At 53.6% G+C, this 20,176-nt stretch overlaps 2 protein-coding genes across 5 annotated transcripts in view; both read right to left on the bottom strand.

Moving 5' to 3' along the window:
- The window catches only part of SPATS2 (spermatogenesis associated serine rich 2), a 33,515-nt gene extending 20,623 nt beyond the window's left edge, over window positions 1-12,892 (bottom strand). For 2 of the 4 annotated variants that reach the window (XM_068921334.1, XM_068921336.1), the window contains exons 1-2: window positions 12,832-12,882; window positions 3,229-3,555 (exon numbers count right to left, since the gene is read on the bottom strand). In XM_068921334.1, coding sequence (XP_068777435.1) covers window positions 3,229-3,253 — 25 coding nt within the window. In that variant the 5' untranslated portion in view covers window positions 3,254-3,555; window positions 12,832-12,882. Of the gene's footprint in view, window positions 1-3,228; window positions 3,556-4,898; window positions 5,190-12,831 lie in introns of those variants that run through there. The other 2 variants (XM_068921333.1, XM_009681804.2) reach the window with 2 other exon arrangements.
- Window positions 12,893-13,742: 850 nt separating this feature from the next.
- Window positions 13,743-16,404, bottom strand: DNAJC22 (DnaJ heat shock protein family (Hsp40) member C22). Its single transcript, XM_068921337.1, has 3 exons — window positions 16,336-16,404; window positions 14,698-15,514; window positions 13,743-14,244 (listed from the first exon to the last, which is right to left on the bottom strand). The coding sequence occupies exons 2-3, from the start codon at window positions 15,439-15,441 to the stop codon at window positions 14,065-14,067; spliced, it is 924 nt and encodes a 307-aa protein (XP_068777438.1). The 5' UTR covers window positions 15,442-15,514; window positions 16,336-16,404; the 3' UTR covers window positions 13,743-14,064.
- Window positions 16,405-20,176: the final 3,772 nt, after the last annotated feature.

Genomic DNA, 20,176 nt, shown 5'->3' on the forward strand with positions numbered 1-20,176 from the left:
CAGAGTGTTTTTTTTCTTAAAAAGTTCTTCATATTCAACACACTGAAGTGCAGTGATACAGCTGAGGTACACATCGGTTTCCGACATCATCTGCACGCTCTCCCTTCATATCACATACATAAAGTTTACTCACAAGCCAAGGTCTGACGTACCGAGTTACAGAACACACAGGCACAATATTCTGCTTTGTTCATTTTCCACATAACTCACAGCAAGTTTTGAGTTGCAGTGCAATTCAGCAGTCTCCCAGTTTGCAGTCGACCAAAAAGCGATCTGAACATATACACCGAAGAAACAGCTTGCAAATACGACAATCAGTAAAGCCTGTTTTTCTGCAGAGCAGTATCTTCTACTTGATTGATGTGTCGTTAAACAAAGTATGAGCTTAGATTGAAATTTTTCTCACATTTGGGGCTTTTATAAATATTCTTGTTTGCAGGTTCCCTGCTGCTTAACACTACTCTAGCTGTAATCCTCCCTTTCCAGTGACTTATATCCAAGACCTCTACCCCTTTACCAAATCTGTGTAAGACAGTTCTCTGTCATTTGAAAAGGCTCCCTGAGGTAGCCAAACAAGTACAAGTTTGAGTGCTGTTTTATTCAGAATTTGGCATGCCTAAAAACGTGGGCTGATGTCTGCTGCAAACAAGGCTTATGTGTGACTGCTCTGTATCTTGGGGTCACCGGTCATTTTGACTCTGGTGGCCACTTTCATTCAAATCAATTAATTGAGTCAGAATAGGTGATGAGAGGGAGTACACACGCTTATTATTTGGGGGAAAAAAAAAAAAACATAACCAAAGCAGGAATCCAAGATCACATCAGACAGCAGTAAATCAACAAAACTACTCGATTACGGAAAAAAACATGTATTTAGAGATGTGGTACCACTGAGACTTTCCTTTGAATTTCTAAATATTTCTTATAGAATATACTAAAGCTGAAATGAAGCATTCAGTATAACCTGAATATGGTCCTACATTTTGATAGATGCATGTTGATTTTGAATGGCGATGATTACACGATTGGTTTAGAGATTTAATTTTTTTTCTCCTCGGCATAAACCTTTTGAGTAAGAAGTTATACATAACCAGTAATATCAGGAGTACAACTGGATTCTGTGCCAAAACTTTGCATATAAACATTTTCAGAAGACTTAAAAATATCCGTCTGAATAAATAGTTCAGATGTTCACTCTGTGCTGTGGCACTTCTAAGAACAAGAAACAGGTGGACTTCTGATTCGGTTTCAAAACTGCTGCATTATTAAAAATAGTTCTCTCATTACATATCTTTCAAGGCTTCTCACGCCTGATCCTTTGTTACACTGTAAAGTAACAAAGTGGTGTTGTTTTGCTTTTGGAAGAAAAAGAAACCAAAAAGATACTCCTTACCTGGCCAAGGTACATTCCTTTACAAAGGGCTGGGAAATATTTGTTGACTACGTTAAAGGTTCTAGAACAGCAGGAAAGTAATAACTGAAAACGCAGTCACAGTCCAAGCAGGACAGGACACAAACAGAGGAGTCTACAGTTTTAACTCTCACCTTCCCTTTGCATCTACACTGTGACTGCAAAGGCTGGAGATCAGGCTGCTTCATAAAGCAGGGCGTATTTTATATCCCTGGGCGGCAGAACGAATTAAGAGTTTACTCTGCGTTCTTGTTCGGTGTCAAATATTTGTGCCCACAATCGTTTTACTTTTCTTTAGGAACTCAATGCACGCCAGCACATCCCAACAGGTTCTCTGTATGACACAGTCTATTCGGAACAACACTGAGAACGGCAACTGCGTTGGCTTTCTCGTCTGGCGAACGCCAAAACCCAGAATTCCCCCAGAGTAACAATTTTTCATGTCTCTTCTACAGATTTCTCTTGCCGTTTCTCCATCTAGCCACACTAATTCTTTTCTGTGGCTTCAAGATGCAGTTTTCTCTCCACGTTTACGCAGCAACAATGGGCTGCATGGCTACGTTTACAGCCGCAGATAGGGGTCAATTTCTTAATGACTTCGTATTCAGGGCTTCCAAACAGACGACATAAATACAGCATTTTAAACATCATTCAAAAATTATAGCATACAACAATTTCCATAAGTGTTACTAATTGCTTTGAATCATGTATGGATTTAGCTGTCAAAGGAAGGCTGGACCCCTCAGGTAGACACCGTTTCTATGCCAAAGCTGCTAGGGGGAAAAAAAAAAAAATCCCTACAGAGAACAAAAGCTCTTCTCTTTAGGTAGAGGGCATGGATTGTCAAATCCATTCGTGTTAAATTATTAATTAGTAGTCAGCTCAAATAAAAAAAAAAAACATAGCCGTCAATCCCCTTCTTCCTCAGCACCACGCACACACTTTGGAATTAATGTTTCGCATGCGACAAATAAGATCTCTCACTGAAATAAGCTCCTTAATGCAAGAACAGCTTTGCCACTGAACACTTAACATGTGATGGCAGAAAAAGGAAAATTATGCTGTGTATTTGAAGACAAAGCAAGGGAACAAGCTTCTCGCTAACTTAGGCTTCTTGTTCATTGCCCTTTTGTACCTATCTTAAAATAAAAGGATTCAAATTAGTCTAGTTTGAACCACATCACCTAGAGGTGAGGACACAAGTTGAGCTATTTAGCCTTGCTTTAGCGGTCTGTTTCTTAACAGTTGCCACCAAGGCAATATAAGCAAACCAAAGGCAGCGAGCTTGCATTAAAACCCTGCATTAAAACTCGGGAATCCATAGGGCTTTCTGAGTCAGAGGGCAGAAAAGGATTGTCTTGGTAGTAAGATTAACTTCTAAGTTTTGGTAGAGTCAAGCCTGTGAGCGACCCAGACACCTTTCAAATTCCCTCTCTGGGTACGGCCAGCATGAAAGTCTTGCAATAATACCACTGGTGATGCCAGTAAAGAAATCAGTTTACCTCTAACAACTCAACTACTAAAAACTGTTTTTTCCCCCTGGAAGTCCAACTGTGACAGAGATGCAATATTAATAATATACAGGAACTTATGAAATCAAAACCGCCAAGCTAGACGATTGAAACGCTACTAAAAATGTCACAAAACACAGCAGATACACAATTTCACTAAGACAGTGACAGTAAGCTGCCAAGTGACATTAGCAACCTTGAAAGGAGTACAGAAAAAAACAATTAACCCTTTTCTTAATTGATAACTTTGGAATCAATAATGTTGTTTATTGACATTTGATTATATCATATTCACATGCACCTTACCTTTTGGATTTTGCTTTTTAGACATCTCAGCGCGTTTGCTCCAAAGCCCAGCTACTCAGGAGGGGAAGAAAAAAAAAAAAAAAAAAAAAAGAGAGTGTCCTCGCCTTTGAATAAGGTAGCTGGCAGTTGTAATTCACACACCGTCTTGTATCAGTGCAGGCAAATATCTGTTTTGGGATGGCAAAATCCCAGCTGTGAGGGCAAATAGGGTCTGGAGTTGTCAGAATTCTGCTGACAAGCCAGCAGAGCACTATAGCTTCTTCCTCTGAAAAGCAACTTCTTGTCATGAAGCCTGACTGCAGCAGTTGGTATTGGTCTTTTCCAGTTCTAAAGAAGAAAGAAAAAAGGAAAAAGGAAATAAAAAGATTGCTGCAGTACTGGCCAAAGGCATACACTAAGTCTCGCAGCTTATCAGAGTCGACTTGCTCATGTTTAAGAGTAAAATTTGTATTTTGTTTAAAGACATTGCAAAGCAACTAGCCAGAAAAAAAAGCAATATTAAATATAAAGCAACAAGATCCCTAAAGAATTTGTAGTTTCAACAGGCTTAATTTAAAGCTACCGTGGCACTCATAAGACATTCTAACTTAAGTATGCAAGCATTAGGACTAGGAAGGTTTATAGCCCATTATTAAAAAAAAAATAAATAAAACAAATACCAGCATTTACTAACGCGAGAGCCTTATACACAGTGGACCAAGAGCGTGGGTCCTATACTGGATGACAGTATTTATTACAGTGTGAGCTCTTTGATCTCTCATGCGTTAACATGACGAGTATCTCAGAGAAAATAAAATTCACTTTGCTGCCAACATCTAATAGAACACAAATTTTAAACGTTTTCTCTGTTTATTTCAACAGAGGATGCGATACAAACCTCCCCCACAAAGACTCAGGGCCAGTTCTCCTGTGGCATTACATATATGTATTTTCCCTGTGTTCAGTGTGTTCCTGATTCAAGCAGCTAGCGAGAGCGGGGATGGCAGGCACCACATCAAATAGGATGACAGGTTAAACAAAGAACAACAGGATACACAATGTAAGGAAACAATAGAGACCTCTCTGCTACAGCAAACTGGGCCTAACTCCAAGGAAGGATCTGGCCCTCATTACAAAGCCTCAAAGCTGTATTCGTAATGAAGTGTGAAAAACACACAGAAAAAAAGAGATTTCGATATGTAAAACGCAAATAATGTAAAGATGCACAAAAATATTTTAATAAACGTTTGTACTCTATGCACATTCCTGGTGAAGCCCATATACTCTTGAAAATGGAATGGCAATATTATTTCATCATTTAGAAAGAAACACGCATCCAATTCGCCTTGGAAATAATTAGAGGCTCAACTCTCCTCCACCCTGATCAGGATTTTTTTTTCTAGTGACGTTCCCGGGGTACGGTTAACAAGTCTGAGGAATGCAGCAACACTAATGCGATACAAGAACCAGCGACACTGCCCAACGGCTCATCAACAGGATCCTAACAAGCGTATTTTGACTTAAAAATAGGCATTTCCTATTATTAGAGTTTTCCTTTCTTGGCTACACAGGACTTCAAAACTTATTTCTGACCAGAGATCCAAATAATCTAAGCATGAGACAGCTTTAAGAGCTGAGACCGAGTTAACACTCGCTGCCTTTTCAAAAGGCTATGCAAAAAAATTCTTTACCTGTAAACAGTCTCCTGAACCGAGAGGTAGTTACAAACTCCTGCCTTGCCGCCTTCAGCTCTCAGAATTAAACGCCTTCATTTGTTGTTACACCACCTAACAAAAACGGTGGTGTTGGAAATTCTGTTCAAAAACACCCAAGATTTCCACAGAAGCCAGAGACTTAGCGAAGGATTATACTTCCAGGATAAAACAGAGCGCCGGCTCTACAGCTCGAGACTGGCAGCGCATTCAGCACGGAGGACTGCCGGTAATCCTAGCACGGCAGATGTGCTTTGGTTTGTACGACTGCATACAAGTTTCACTTCCCCACTTGGCTGCTTTATATCTCTGACCAGGAAACGCACTGTAGGCAATGCAAGTATACAGCTACTGGAAACCTTCAAATACGTCCGTGATTTCAAGATAACGCCTGTTCAGTCCAAGACAAGGAAAGTGCTCATGCACTGCCTTGTGATACTAAACATTGCCAGCGCATATCGTGTAAGAGTTTAAAAAATAAAAATAAAAAAGTGCCTTAGTGTATTCCATTTTATTTCATTTTTAAATAAGGAAAACCGTTCTTTAACCCAGAAGGGAGCATGGAAATACACAGGTACTAACATAAACCTGCAACGTCGCCCTGAGAGATCTTTTTATGAACGAGTCGGCTCAAACTTAATTTGTGCAACAAAGGCATGCTTAAAAATTATCTCTGGATATAAGTCCTTGAAAAGTAAATAATTAAAAGAACATCTCATTCAGATGAAGTTTAGAAATGATATGTAGAAAACCAAAAGTTGCTAGAAAACATTATCAGAAAATCTCTAAATGCTTGAAAAATACTAAACCTTATCATCCATGAAATATACTTTTCCCCACTTCAAAAGAGATAAATAAAGAGTAATTAAGTCTTAGGGGGAAAAAATAACATAGAAAGAGTTCTGAATTACTCTTTGGCAAGCCAAGTTCTAAATCTGATAGGCACATAAGTGATAAGATAGTGGACTGAAGGAAAATAACCACTGATATATCTGATGAGTATATATAACAGCAAATCTTGACTCTTTGATAATGGAATTCATACTGCAATTTCACCTGATGTTTCCTATGATAAAAACGTAGAGTCAGACAGTCAAAAGCAACTTCAGCTTATGTTAGAATACAGGTTCGGAAAGTTGTGCAACCTCCATTTAACTAGATAGCTTTCTCACAGCAAATCAGATGAAAATTGCAGCATGACTATTAGATAAAAAACCTTAAATAGATCAGTGCAAGAGGGCTGAAAAAAACAGAAGTGTTTTTACAACAAAAGTGGAAATTCCAGGACTAGCAAAACAGCAAAGGTTAGGGTGAGTTCAAATAAATGAAATAAACTTGCTACAGATGGTGAGCTCTTCCAGATAAGGGCAATATAAGTCTTACATAACATACCATATACTTTAATAGAAGCAATAAAGCCAAGAAAGTATAAATAATGCTAAGAAACCTATCAGCAGGATTAAAATATTACAATTATAATAGAATTGATACAGGAACAACAAAATCCCCAGAAACCCAGCATCTTCCCATTACTGACTCAGCCACTGACCTCTTCCTAGAGCTGCTGCTGTTTAGTTGATGGCATAAAATTTTTCAAGTTACACTGGAAATGCACGTTTTTGCTAAATGCACATCAGCATATTCTATTTAAGAAGGAAGAAAAACGTATCCAAAATTTTACAGCCACCAAGTCAAAAAAGAAGCGACTTTAAAATCAACAACCCACTGAGTAAGAAGAGCACAGAAAACAGTCCAGACTGATATTTCAGTAAACTTTGAGAACTCGATAGCTCCCTGTTTAAAGGAAAATAAGATAAACAGTGAGAATTTTATCTGGATTCTCTATTAGTCTACAGAAGATGCTTTTGCTGTGAAATCTGAAGTTCTCAAGAATACGCCTGCTCCTTAGGAGGATTTTACCATCGTTGTTTTGGGATTTCAAGCAAGTAGCATAGAAGGCTGTCCCTGGCCTCCACCTCACCCCCAGCTTAAGCATAATTCATGCTGTACAGTAGCATCTGGCTAATTGGCTTTTGAGTTAAGCAGTCCCTTACCAAGCTATTTTAATCTTGTTGATCAAGCACGTAAGAAGAGTCTCTCTGAGTACACACAATAGCATTTCACTGGAATAAATCGCTCTATTTGTAATTTATAATCATTCTCAAATAGAAATCCTGCTTCCAAGACTCAGAGGACAGAGGTGTTTACCCACAGTGCTGGGCCCCCTTCTCTTTGAAATGCATTCACACAAGAAAGGAATTCACCTCCGTTTTATACAGTGTCCAAAAAAGAAGAAGAAAAAAAGAAGTAGTGACAATTATACTAGAAATTCAATAATGTATTTTATGTTTCCTTAAGCCACATTTAGAGAGGTTGGTTTCAGATGTCCACTACATACAGGAACACGCTAACACCCAAAAGTTTGTTGGGTTTGCACGTGTACTTGCAACGCTTCCCACTGCGTGAGTACAGCCAGATTTCTCACAGACCTCCGCTGAATCCCAGACCTCCGCTGAATCCCAGAGGGGAAGACGGGAAGGTTATGCAGTGCCTGTTTTTTAAGCAAATTATAGTCCAAAATAAGACTGTTAATATCTCTTATGCTCAGTACAGGCCTCAGTCATTTCTGAGTGAAGAACTAACTTTTTTGTCCTGAAATAGACTGGACATTGGCTGATGGGCTAGTGAGCCCAAAGGGTTCCTATCCCATACAAAACACAGCAGGCCAAATATTTTGATGTAAGTCATTTAGCTTTATTATCTTGTGTCAGAAAGGAACAGAACACACCGTACAACACTAAGCGCAGCACAAGAAGCCTGACTGTAACTGATTTTTTTTTTTTTTAATCGACACAATCAGTTTTCAGAAGCTCCTTCCACCAAACAATGGAACAGTTAATGCACAGGATCGTGTGCATGTGGGGAAGGGAGAGCGGAGGGAGCAGCCTTCTTGGTTTTCCCAACACAGGTCTGAAAAAGTCTAATATCAATGACTGCACTGAAATCCCTGTTTACATAAAGCAGCCTCTTTTTCTGCCCTAGACTACTCCTTCCATGTTACTGGATAAAGGATCGTAAAACTGTACAACACAAAAGAACCATTTTAGGACTGAAAGATCACTAGTTTCTTAGTATCATTCTTGGTTTTTTTTTTCCCCCCAGTATTTCCTCAGTTTTGTTATTTTGAACAAGAATGAACTGAACATTTAACTTCAGAGATAATTAGCTGTCTATATTCTGTTTAAATCCACACATTTATTGTTCTTTCACCAAATGCATTATGCAGAGCACGACTGAGCATTAGCTATTCTCAAACATGTACCTCTTACAAGCTAATTGTGTATCATTTTGCAGCCCAAAGAAGTAAAACTAAGTATTTCACATGACAAAACATTCCTGTATCTATTGTGAGGATGTTACAAAACCCCACACGGTGTATTCACGTGTGCTTACACCGAATAAAACAACAGACCACCATTTTTTGTTTTCTTCACAAGGGGGCTACAGCTTCCTGATCACACTGTGCTTTCTGTGCTCAATTTCAAAATAAATGGGTACTGGGAATTTCTGATAAGCTGCCTAGTGCTTTACAGGTATCAATGCAATCTGAAAACCTGATGCAAAGATCTCACTTTGTCTTCTAGTCATCCCTCCCTCCCTCCCTCCATTCAAAGGTCTCAAAGCTTTCCCAAAGCCTTAGTTATCCTTCCTAACCAGTCCTACTATGAGACAACAAAATGTTGATATCTGTGCAAGTTCGTCCCATGTAATTTTGCATGCATTACTACTACTTTCAGACTGTATGTGCCAGCTTTCTGATCTGAAAGACGCTCCCAGTGACTTGCGATGAATTGTTTCATATTTAAGAGGACAAAGGCACATCCTTTAGGTTAAATTTTACTTTTTATCTAAGTAGATAAAAATCATGAGCTTTTGAAAAGAAGAAGAAATAATGGCAAATACATCAGAGGATGCCACCTTTCATTGCCTCACTGTAAGTGGTGAAAGCTTATGTTCATCTCCCCCAACTTAACTTAAAGAGGAGGGAAAGGACAGTTTCACTGAAGTCCTACTAGAAACCTTTCCCCCCCCACCCCCCAGCTTTTTCCTTGACTATAGCTAACCTCCAAGTCTGATATCCCAAAACAAGGCTTGAAAGCTCCGTTGTCCTGGATCCAATAAGAATCTTCTGCTTAGGGGTTGCAACACAATAGCTCAGCAAAATTATAACATATTTACATGCCCCTCAAAAAATAAACTACAGTGGAAAAAAAACCACTTACACATTAGACAATTCTCCTTAAAAAAAGCAGTTTAGCCTGGCAAACCTTTAACTACAATAACTTCAGCAGACAGTGTTACGGTCATATATTTGTGATATATAGTAGAACAGCTGCTGGAGTTGCATGCAACTTTCATGCAGATTGCATCTGAAAGTTAAGATTAGTTGCATATGCTTTTGCAGGCATTTAACACAAAAACAATTACAATAAAAAACATAAATACTTAAATCTCATGTACTATTTATTAGTCCATATAGTAATACAGTCCAAAAGTGGAAAAGTTGAGCTGAAAAGTCATGAGGAAGAACGAGTGATATGGATCTAAACGGTATTTCAGTGTCTTCATGCAAGACCCTACCGGAGTGGCCTGCACTCCCAAACTACCACAAAGTTTAGTGTGCTGGCAGTTTCTGTGAAAAGGGGCTATAGCAAAAATAACCAGGATGCTGTAAGCAAACATTCCGATATGTTAGCAGAAAAGGGGAAGGGTTTTCATTTACTCATGGCTCAAAGAGTACTTAAAAAAATAAATAAATAAGAATTTTTTTTAAAAAGGAGGAAGGCGAAGCTGTAGTACTGTCAAAACCCACATCTTCCCCTTCACCTTTCAAATAATTTTAGAAGGCAGCATCAATACTGAATGCATGTATTTCTGGAGAGATGCTGCTTTTACTCAGTCATGCCTGGATCTAGATACAGAGAGTGACGCGTTTTCCTATGCTCTGTCTTCCTAAGGCAGGTTATTAAGAAGTTCAGTGCTCCCTACAACCACAAAGAGTTTAAGACCCCTCAGGCGTAATACAGATATCAGCTTCCCTTTCTGCTGCACTAGACCTCCTCCAGCCTAAATAGCTAGCCTAAAATTTCACTGATACAGGCCTGTATTTCAGCCAGATTGCATGCTGGGATGCCCCCAGCTTGTGTAAGCAAATCTTTCTTGGAAAGCATGAAGTTCCAGAGCCAGATATTACGGCAAAATATTCAACATCATCTGCCTTTAACTTTCCAGGCAAAGCCTGCAGCAAAAGGTTTCAAGATCTGTAATACCACAGGATGCTTCTCAAAGGAAAGACTTTGCAGCCGCTGGGTCTTTTCAATTTACAGCCTGCAGCAGGAAATGCAGTGCAAAGTTAATGAAAAATGGTTGTTATAAAAAGCTCCAAATCAAGAAAACAACTAGCTACTACCCTTCGGAAAGTCACTGAAGCAGATCCCACAGGTAGTCAGCATGGAATTTTCTAACCTATTGTTCCAAGTTTACCCCCCCATCAATTAACAATGGATCCCAAAAGAAGCAATGCAAGCTTTTGTTCCAGTTTCAGTGTAACAAACTTCTCTAATGGCCCGATGATGGCAAGCTGCTTTGTAAGAGAATTGATCTGAATTGAGAGCCCTTGAAGGTGATATGCCAGCAGACACTCACTCCTCTCAGACTATAGGATCACTACACATATATATGAAGCATCACTGGGGATGGGGAAGGAATCATCCTCAAAAAAACAAACGGAAAAAAAAAACACCTTACATCCTTCACAGGATTTTCACGGCTCTCCAAATCGAACACAAAATCCTATTCTTTGCCTTTCTTCCTATGGAACCACAATTAAGGGCTTGCCTATATGGTGAAGGAGACTTACAACTTCTCTACAACAGCTCCCTCTGTGAATACATTAGTGCCTCTCTTAAGTTCACTCAGGAAGCAGATAATCAAACAGAAAACAAAAGCAGCCGTGATGAGCACCCACATGGGGAAAAGAGTGGGAACCAGATACTGGAATTCACTTCTAACTTATGGCTCGGTTGCTTTCCCGGGGAGAAAAGTCCTGGGAGAATAAGGAAAACAAAGTCACGCTTTTAGGTGTGCTGAAGTTTAACACTACAATCACCATGGAGGTACCGCGAAAAACCATCTGCCTCTTTGCAGCTCGACTTGCCTTTCACCATCCTCCTGCTACCTCGTTCTCATTAGCTTATTATTGGTGTCACAGTAACACCCAAAGGCCCCAGCACAACCGAACACATCCGATTATTCCTGCCCCTGAGATTTACAAGCTGGGTGAGCACAGGAGAAAAGGAGAGGTAACGCACAGGCAGAGATGAGGTAAAGACGGGTGGAAGCAATAGGCACGCTTTGCCGTGTACAAATCTGCGGTATAAATAATGTATTAATAATCCTGGCCCTCCTCTCCCCTTCAGTTATGCCAATGGCCGTTCCCTGCCCCTTGCCGCTCGCTCCCGCGACTCAGACTCATCGCTGGCTGCTTCCCCGCTGCCTGACAGCCACCCCTGGCCCCACTGCCCCACAGCCAGCCCCTACCCCAGCCCCACAGCCCCTGCATCCCCCACCCGGGCACGCTCGGCCTCCACCGCTCCCCCCGAGACCCCTCCCGCAGCCTCCCCAGGACCCTGCTGCCGTGGCCTCCCCCCAAGCCCCACCACACTGTGGGCCCTCTCCCCAGGCAGCCCCCAGCCCCCCATCACTGTGGGGGTGATGCTCGCTCCCCAGGCCCCTCATCCAGCCCCCCTCACCCCACCACTGACACCTTTCCTCTCTCTACCCATCTCCCCACCCCAGAGCACTCCTCTGGCTACCCCCAACCTCAAAAACCACTTTTTTCCCCACAGAGCCCCCCCAGCTCTATGCACCCTGCCCCACAGTCACCCCTCTGGCTGCCCCCATCCCCACAGACTGTCCTCCCCAGCCCCCTGCCCCACATATCACCCCCCTGACTGCCCCCATCCCCAGACTGTCCCCCCCAGCACCCTGCCCCACAAATCACCCCCCTGACTGCCCCCATCCCCACAGACTGTCCCCCTCCAGCACCCTGCCCCACATATCACCCCCGACTGCCCCCATCCCCACAGACTGTCCCCCCCAGCACCCTGCCCCACAAATCACCCCCCTGACTGCCCCCATCCCCACAGACTGTCCCCCCCCAGCACCCTGCCCCACATATCACCCCCGACTGCCCCCATCCCCACAGACTGTCCCCCCCAGCACCCTGCCCCACATATCACCCCCGACTGCCCCCATCCCCACAGACTGTCCCCCCCAGCACCCTGCCCCACAAATCACCCCCCTGACTGCCCCCATCCCCACAGACTGTCCCCCCCAGCACCCTGCCCCACATATCACCCCCGACTGCCCCCATCCCCACAGACTGTCCCCCCCAGCACCCTGCCCCACATATCACCCCCGACTGCCCCCATCCCCACAGACTGTCCCCCCCAGCACCCTGCCCCACATATCACCCCCCTGACTGCCCCCATCCCCACAGACTGTCCCCCCCAGCACCCTGCCCCACAAATCACCCCCCTGACTGCCCCCATCCCCACAGACTGTCCCCCCCAGCACCCTGCCCCACAAATCACCCCCCTGACTGCCCCCATCCCCAGACTGTCCCCCCAGCACCCTGCCCCACAAATCACCCCCCTGACTGCCCCCATCCCCAGACTGTCCCCCCCAGCACCCTGCCCCACAACCCTCCCCCACGGCACCCTCCCGCCCCACAGCCCACCCTGGGGCCGCCCCCTCCCCCACATCCCGCCCCTCCCCCACCGCCCACCCCCCTCCCCGCCCCCTCCCTCCCCCACAGCCCGCCCCAGCCCCGCGGCGCCCCCGCACTCACCGGCCGTGGCGCTGGGGGCGGCCCGCTCGCCCCTGCCCGCCGCCGCCGCCGGCCGACCCCCCCCCCCCGCCTCAGGCCGCCGCGATGCACCGGGGAGGGGGGCGGGGGCCTCGGCCCGGCAGGAGCCCTCAGGCGGCGCCAGCCAACCGGGCCGCAGCGGCCGCCCGGCAGCCAATGGCGACGCGAGGGAGCAGCACCCCGCCCGCCCTCCTCGAGGACACCGCGGCAGCCTGCCAATGAGAGGCAGGAGAAGGCCCAGCTCGGCCCGCCTCCCTTCTCCTCCAGCCAGTCAGAAGTGAGGCGGGGCCGGGCCGGGGGCTTCTGGCCAATGAGAAGGCAGAGCGGTGCCCCCGGGCGCGCGGGGACGCGCCGCGGCGCGAGGAGGGAGGCGGGACGCCAGCCAATGGCGTAGCGGCTGAGCCAATGCGGGTGAGAGAGCCCCGCCCTCCCCCTCCTCCTACGCGTGCGGGAGGGCGTGGCCAAGCTCCACCGAGAGCCAATCGGATCAGTCATTGCCGAGGCCCCGCCTCCCTGCCCCGGCAGGGGGCGGGGAGGGGCGGGGCCTCGGGCGCCGAACGTGGACGGAAACTGCCGAGAGCCACCGCCCCGCGGCGGAAACTGCCGAGCGCGACCGGAAAGAGCCGAAGGCGGGCGCGGGGCGGGGCGGGGGCGGCCGAGCTCGGAAGTCCGCGGGTTCGCGGCCCCTGTCTGCCTTAAAGCCCCGCTCGCCCCGGTCTTGCCGGGATCTGCATCTCCTCGGCAGCCGGCACCGGCACGGCGAGGCGGGCTCGGCAGCGGGGCCCTCTCTGATGGGGACGCAGGCGTCCTGGCAACGGGCAACAGCGCTGCCAGCCAGGCTGGGCAATGGCGGGCACAAATCCCGATGCAATGATTTGCATGCATCACCGTGCAACGGTTGGCACAAATCCCTGCGTGTTGGTTTGCATGTGTTCACGTGCAATGTTTTTCACAAGCCCCGTGCAACGGTTGGCAGAGCCCCCCCCCACCGGCAATGGTTTGCACAAGCCTCCGTCCATTGGTTTGCACGTACTCTCGCACAATGGTTTGCAAAAGGCCCTGCGTGCGGGGTTGCAGGGCGCCCTTCGCTGCACGTCCCCGCCGGGTCCGGCCGGCCGCAGAAGCACGTCGCACCGCGCACGAGAAACCAAGCAGCGATGAGGAGGAAACCTCGTGTTAAAAGCCTCCCCAGGGCTTTCGCTGCTCCCGGGAGCCTCAGGCCGCTGGGGCTTTCCTGGGGCCCACGAGCACCTCGTAGGCCTCCTGCAGCTCGATGAAGCGCCTCTCGGCCTCCTCGGCCCGGTGCCGGTTGTGGTCCGGGTGCCAAACCTTCACCAGCTCCCGGTAGCTCCTGTGCACGTCCTCGGCGGAGGAGCCAGCGGTGAGGCCCAGCACCTGGGCAGGGGGCGAGAGGGATGCATGGAGCTGGAAACCACTGGGGGGGGCTGACCAGCCCCTGTTTGCACTCCCCCGTTTGCACTCCCCTGTTTGCAACCCCCCTATTTGCACCCCATTGCATGCATTCCCCCCATTTACACTCCCCTGTTTGCACCCCCCATTTGTACCCACTTGTTTGCAACCCCCCCGTTTGCACCCCTCTGTTTGTGATCACCCCATTTGCACCCCCCCTGTTTGCACCCCACAGCTCCCAGCGTGTAGGACGGGCACCTGAGCCGTGCATGGGGCTGCATGTCTGCCCCCAATGTGGGACCCCGAAACGGGCAGGGTGGCACCACTTTGCCCCCCATGCTGCCCCCCCAGGGCATGGGGAAGGGGGGACCCGAACCCCTTTCCCCAACCAAGGGACCCAGGCGTCCTGCAACTCCCCCCAACCCCCGTGCACCCCACCTGATACGCCCACTGCTGCCGGGGGCCGGGCGCGAAGGCGTCGGGCGGCACCGCCGAGCCCCCCGCGCCCAAGCCCAGGGTGCGGGCCAGGAGGCTGCCGGCGCGCTGGGGCAGCCGCAGGACGGCGGCGGCGATGCCGGCGGCGCGGCCCAGGGCGGCGTAAGCCACGGGGCCGGCCAGCGCCAGGTACGCCAGCGCCAGGCGGCACAGCCGGACCCCCAGCCCCGGCCCGGGCGCCCCGCGGAGGGGCTTGTAGCGCCGGTGCCGCTGGGCGGCCGCGGCCGCCACCAGGCTGATGGGCAGCGCCGCCGGCGCCCGGCCGCCGAAGAGGAGGGCGGCGAGGAAGGCAGCGGCCAGCACCCGCCGGGCGTCCGCCGTCTGGTCCCCCACCGAGGCCGCCAGCTGCACGCCCAGCGCCGAGGCCAGCGGCACCGCCGGCGCCCAGCGCAGCCCCAGCCCCGCCAGCACCCCCAAATACGTCCCCGCCGCCACCTGCCCTGCAAAGCGCAGGGGGCTGCGGGCAGGGGTGTCCCCCCCGCCGCCCGGCCGCTGCCCCCCGGCCCCGTTGGCCGCCGCCACCCAGCCGGGCAGCAGCCAGAGGTCGCAGAGCCAGCCGGCCCCGAAGCCGCCCAGCGTCACCAGCCACAGCAGCGCCTGGCTGTCCCGGCCCAGGTAGACGTGGTGCAGCCCCAGCGGCCCCCCCAGGGCCCACAGCCCGTAGGCCACCAGCAGCCGCTTGGCCATCGCCGCCAGGGACACGGCACCCGGCTCGGCGGGGACGCGGGGACCCCCCCCGCTCCACCGGCCGGCCGGCAGCCTGCGGGAACGAAGGGGCAGCTCAGGGGACGTGTCCAGCCCGAGCCCCACGTGCCCGCCTGGGGCTGGTGCATGCCCACCCGGGGCCCCACATGCCCACCTGGGGCCGGTGCATGCCCACCCATTACCTAGTTTGCCCACCCAGGGCCCCACATGCCCGCCTGGGGCTGGTGCATGCCCACCCGGGGCCCCACATGCCCACCTGGGGCCGGTGCATGCCCACCCATTACCTAGTTTGCCCACCCATAGCTCCACATGCCCACCCAGGGCTGGTGCATGCCCACCCGGGGTCCCACATGCCCACCTGGGGCCCCACATGCCCAAACCCAGCCTAGAGTGCCCACCTGAGGCTGGTGCATGCCCACCCATAGCCCCAAACACCCACCTGGGGCTGGTGCATGCCCATCTGAGGGCCCCACATGCCCACCTGGGGCCGGTGCATGCCCACCCATTACCTAGTTTGCCCACCCAGGGCCGGTGCATGCCCACCTGGGGCCCCACATGCCCACCCAGGCCCCACATGCCCACCCACGGGTCCCACATGCCCACCTGGGGCCCCACGTGCCCAAACCCAGCCCAGAGTGCCCACCTGGGGCTGGTGCATGCCCACCCATAGCCCCAAACACCCACCCGGGGCTGGTGCATGCCCACCCATAGCCCCAAACACCCACCTGAGGCCGGTGCATGCCCACCCATAGCCCCACATGCCCCCTCGTAGCCCAGTGTGCCCCCTCGGGGCTGGTGCATGCCCCCCGGGCCCGATGCTCGCCCAGCCCTCCCCGGCCCACGGGCCAGGCGGGTCCCAGCCCCGTGACCACCTACCTTCCCGGGGGCGCCGCGAGCTCAGCCCGGCCGCAGCCTCGCTCCCTCCCCAAATTAGACTTTGCCCCGTGCCGGACTCGGCGGCGCCGGGCAAAGTGCACGGGGATGCACCGCCCGGAGCCCCCAGCCCCGCATTTTTCCGATGGGGACGCGGCCAGCGTTGCCGGCGCCAGGCGGCCCGGCACGCGCCGGTGCCCGCGGCTGCGGATGGCCGACAGCCCCCCCGGCCCCCGTCTCCCCTGTTTGCGGAGGCCCCGCTCCGCCGGCGCCGTGTTTGCACGGATTAGCAGGGAGCAGGCCTCCAATTTGGTCTCATTCATTATTAACGGCCCCGGCCGGCGGCCGCCCCGCGCTGTTGACTCAGCCCGGCGAGCGCCGGCGAGCGGGGGGCTGCGAAGCCCCCCCCTCCTCCCCCCCCGCAGGCAATGCTGCTGTGGGGGGGGGGCCGAGCGCCCCCCGCCCGGGCGGCCCCTCTGCCCTGCGGCTTGCAATGGGGGGGGGGGCTGCAGCCTGGGGGCTCTGGGAGAGACCCCCACCCTGTCCCCCCCGTGCGTGAGGGGGCCTCAGCCCGTCTACGCAGTGCACGAGGGGCCCCCCCACCCCGCATCCCCCTCCCATGCACGAGGGGTCTCGTGCCCCGCATGCACGAGGGGGCCCCACTCTGCATCCCCCTCTCTGTGCATGAGGGGTCCCCACCCCGCATCCCCCTCCCATGCACGAGGGGTCTCGTGCCCCGCATGCACGAGGGGGCCCCACTCTGCATCCCCCTCTCTGTGCATGAGGGGTCCCCACCCCGTGTCCCCCTCCCATGCACGAGGGCTCCCCACCCCATCCTTCCCCATGCACGAGGGGGCCTGACCCTGTGTCTGCCCCCATGCACGAGGGGTCCCATGTCCCCCGTGCATGAGGGGGCCCCACTCTGCATCCCCCTCCCCATGCATGATGGGTCCCCACCCCACATCCCCCATGCATGATGGGTCCCCACCCCACATTCCCCCCCCATGCACGAGGGGTCCCCACCCTGCGTCCCCCCCATGCACCAGGGGTCTGCCACGGCTGCCAGCCCCCAGCGCCGGGCTCTGCTGGAGGCAGCGAACGCAGCCCCATTGGGGGCTGCAGCCAGGACCCCCGGGGACGGGCGGCCCCCGGGGGACAGCGGGGGCCAGGGGGCCGGCGGCAGCGGTGGGGGGGCAGCGCCGGCGGCTCCCCCGCGGCCCGGCTGTCCATCAGGGCGCCCGGCGGCCCCCGCGCCTGGCTGCCTCCCTGACAGCGGTCCCGGTGGGCCCGGCCCCACGCTTGGCTGGCGCTGAGCGCGGCCCCCCCGGGCGGGCGGCCCCCCGGGCAGCCGGGGGGGCTCGCGCGCCCCATCCATCCCTGCAGGCACCAGACTTGAAAAATGTCAAATCCGCCTTTGCCGCGCTGGGCTGAGCGAGGAGGGGGGGCGCGAGCCGGCCGGGGGGCCCGGGATGGGCGCCGGACGCCTGGGCCCCCCTCGGGGGACCTCCCCGGCCCCCCGCGAGCACCTGTTTGAGGGCATAATTGGAGCCATTGATCAGCCCCGGCCACCAGCGTTTAAGGCATCGATTTTCGGAGCCTTCCTGCTAATTGAAGCATTTGTCATTGCCTCGTTGCACGGGGCCGCGCCGCCGGGAACACGCACACGCGTGTCGCGGTGCCCACGCGTGTCACGACACGCACACAGCTGGTGCCTGCGCACGGGGACACCGCACACGCGTGCACGCGGCGCCGCCGGGGCCGTGCACGGCTGCAGCGCGCACACGCACCTCCGCCCGCACGGCTGCACCGCGCGCACACACACACACACGCACACACACGCGCACAACCCTACAGGGTTGGTTAAAGGAATCCGGCGCCTGATCCTGAATGTCACGTTGCCTTGTCAGTTTGCTGGTAATTAATGCAAACTCCGGGGCCGGAGTCCCTCCGGACTCGTACATCACTGCCAGCGCCGGGCTGCAGAGCAGCCCCTTTACCCAAGTGCTGTTATTAGGGGAATTTTATATGTATTAGCTGTTGATGCACATTAATACATTAAAAATGTCAGCGGTGGAGGCCAGCTAATTGTCTGATTTAAATGTCTATTTGTCAGCGCGCGGCTCAGGTAGGCATGAGGCGAATCTGCAATGAGCCCCGGCCCGCCGTGGCGCTGGGGCCGGTGGCACCCCGGGCGCTGGGACCCCCGGGCGCGGGAGCCCGCGCCCCCGCTCCCCGCCTGATCGCCGCCGGGTCGGGATGGATTTCTCCGCCTGACATCCTCTGAATCCCTAATAAATGCCGCTTGTCCAGAGAATTAATTCGGGCCGGCCGGCAGCCATCCATCTCGTCACGCACCGGCGTGCCGTGATGGACGGCCCCGCCGCCGTCCCCGCCGCGGGGCAGCGGCTCAGCCGGGGAGGGGGGCCGTAAATGCCCACCGGGAACCCCCGGCCCGTGCCGAGCCCCCGGGGCTCCCGCCGCGGCCAGTCGCTCGCTGGCCATGACAGCCCGTCACCGCGGCCGTGACAGCCCCGGCGGCCCCCCCTGCAGCGCCGGCCCTGCCCGCCCCGGAGGCTGAGACCCGACAACTCGTCACAGCAGTGGCGCAGCAGCGCGACAGCCCAGGGGGCCCCCCCGCCCCGGCCGCGCTGGCAGCTGCCTGTCATGGCAAAGGCCTTCAATATTTCATTAAGGCAGGAGAGAGGGGAAGTCTCTGCGGTGGGGACGGGGGGGGGGGGGGGACGGACGCTGTGCCGCAGCTGCAGAGCCGCGCTGGCCTCCGGCTCGGCCCGGCCCGGCCCCGCGAGGGGACAGCCGGGGGCTCCACACCAGCCCCGGCGGGACGACGGGAAACTCATGGCATGGATGAATCGCCCCGAGGGGCACAAAGCCCAGCGCCGGGGGCTCGCCCCGGATGGCACGCGACCGCCTCCGGGATGCAATGTCCCCGTCCCCCTGCCTGGTGCCGCGCCGGGGCGCGGGGGGGTGGCCGGCCGGCTGGCAGAGCCTCGCGCCCCCCACCCCGGCCGGCTTTTACCCCCGTAGGGCGCTCGCCGGGGCGCCCCGGGGCCGGCGCCTCGCTGCGGGGCGCCGCGGGCTCCATCCAGCCGTGACGCCAACAGCTCCCAGCGCCCGCCTCTATTATGCTAACAAATCTATTACCGGCGCCTCCGTTCCGGCCACGCTCCGTAATCCCGACAATCAAGTCAATTTTCATTCCAATAAAGCCGGGCCGGGCCGGCCGGCCGCGCGCGCGCGCTCCGCCGAGCGCGGGAGTCCCGGCGCTCCCGGGGGAGCATCGCCCTCCTGCATCCCCGGCCCCCCGCGGCCCCATTAAACCGCTTCCCCCCACCCCGACCGCTGTTTTATTGTCGCCGTTCAAGGACAATTTTCATCCAATTTAGGCCCGGCCTGGTGGCCCGGCTTTATTGCAAACATGCCCTGGATGGAGCGCGCGGCGCCCGGGCGCCTCCAGCCCATCTATATTCATTTGCACAAGGCTCCCTCCCGGCCGCGCGGCGGGCGCTGACATGCCAATTTGTCTGCCGGTCCCGGCACCGGCCCCGCGCGGTAATTGGGAGGGAAGCGCTTCGGCAAAAGCCGCTCGCAGAGGAAGCACACCGGCCCCGGGCGTGGGGCACGCGCCGGGCACTGCGGGCCACCGGCCGGGGAGCTGGTGACATCACGCTGGGGACGGACGTGACCACGCGGGCAGGTCGGGGGCCACCGAGGCAGCTGGCAAATGTGCAATTGTCGCTGCTCGCAGGGCTGGCTGGATGCTCGCAGGTGGCGGGCTGCACCGGGAGCTCCCCAAAGCGCCCCCAAGCACCCCTGCACCGCTCCC

Source organism: Struthio camelus, chromosome 28 (assembly GCF_040807025.1).
Source record: "Struthio camelus isolate bStrCam1 chromosome 28, bStrCam1.hap1, whole genome shotgun sequence".
NCBI classification, from domain to species: Eukaryota; Metazoa; Chordata; class Aves; order Struthioniformes; family Struthionidae; genus Struthio; species Struthio camelus.

What these genes read in the sequence shown, in the direction of transcription:
- DNAJC22 (XM_068921337.1), bottom strand. Translation starts at nt 15,441, where the DNA reads ATGGCCAAGCGGCTGCTGGTGGCCTACGGGCTGTGGGCCCTGGGGGGG. An exon ending in GGCAGCAGTGGGCGTATCAG is followed by an intron (nt 14,245 to 14,697) that starts GTGGGGTGCACG and finishes CCCCCTGCCCAG; the next exon opens with GTGCTGGGCCTCACCGCTGG.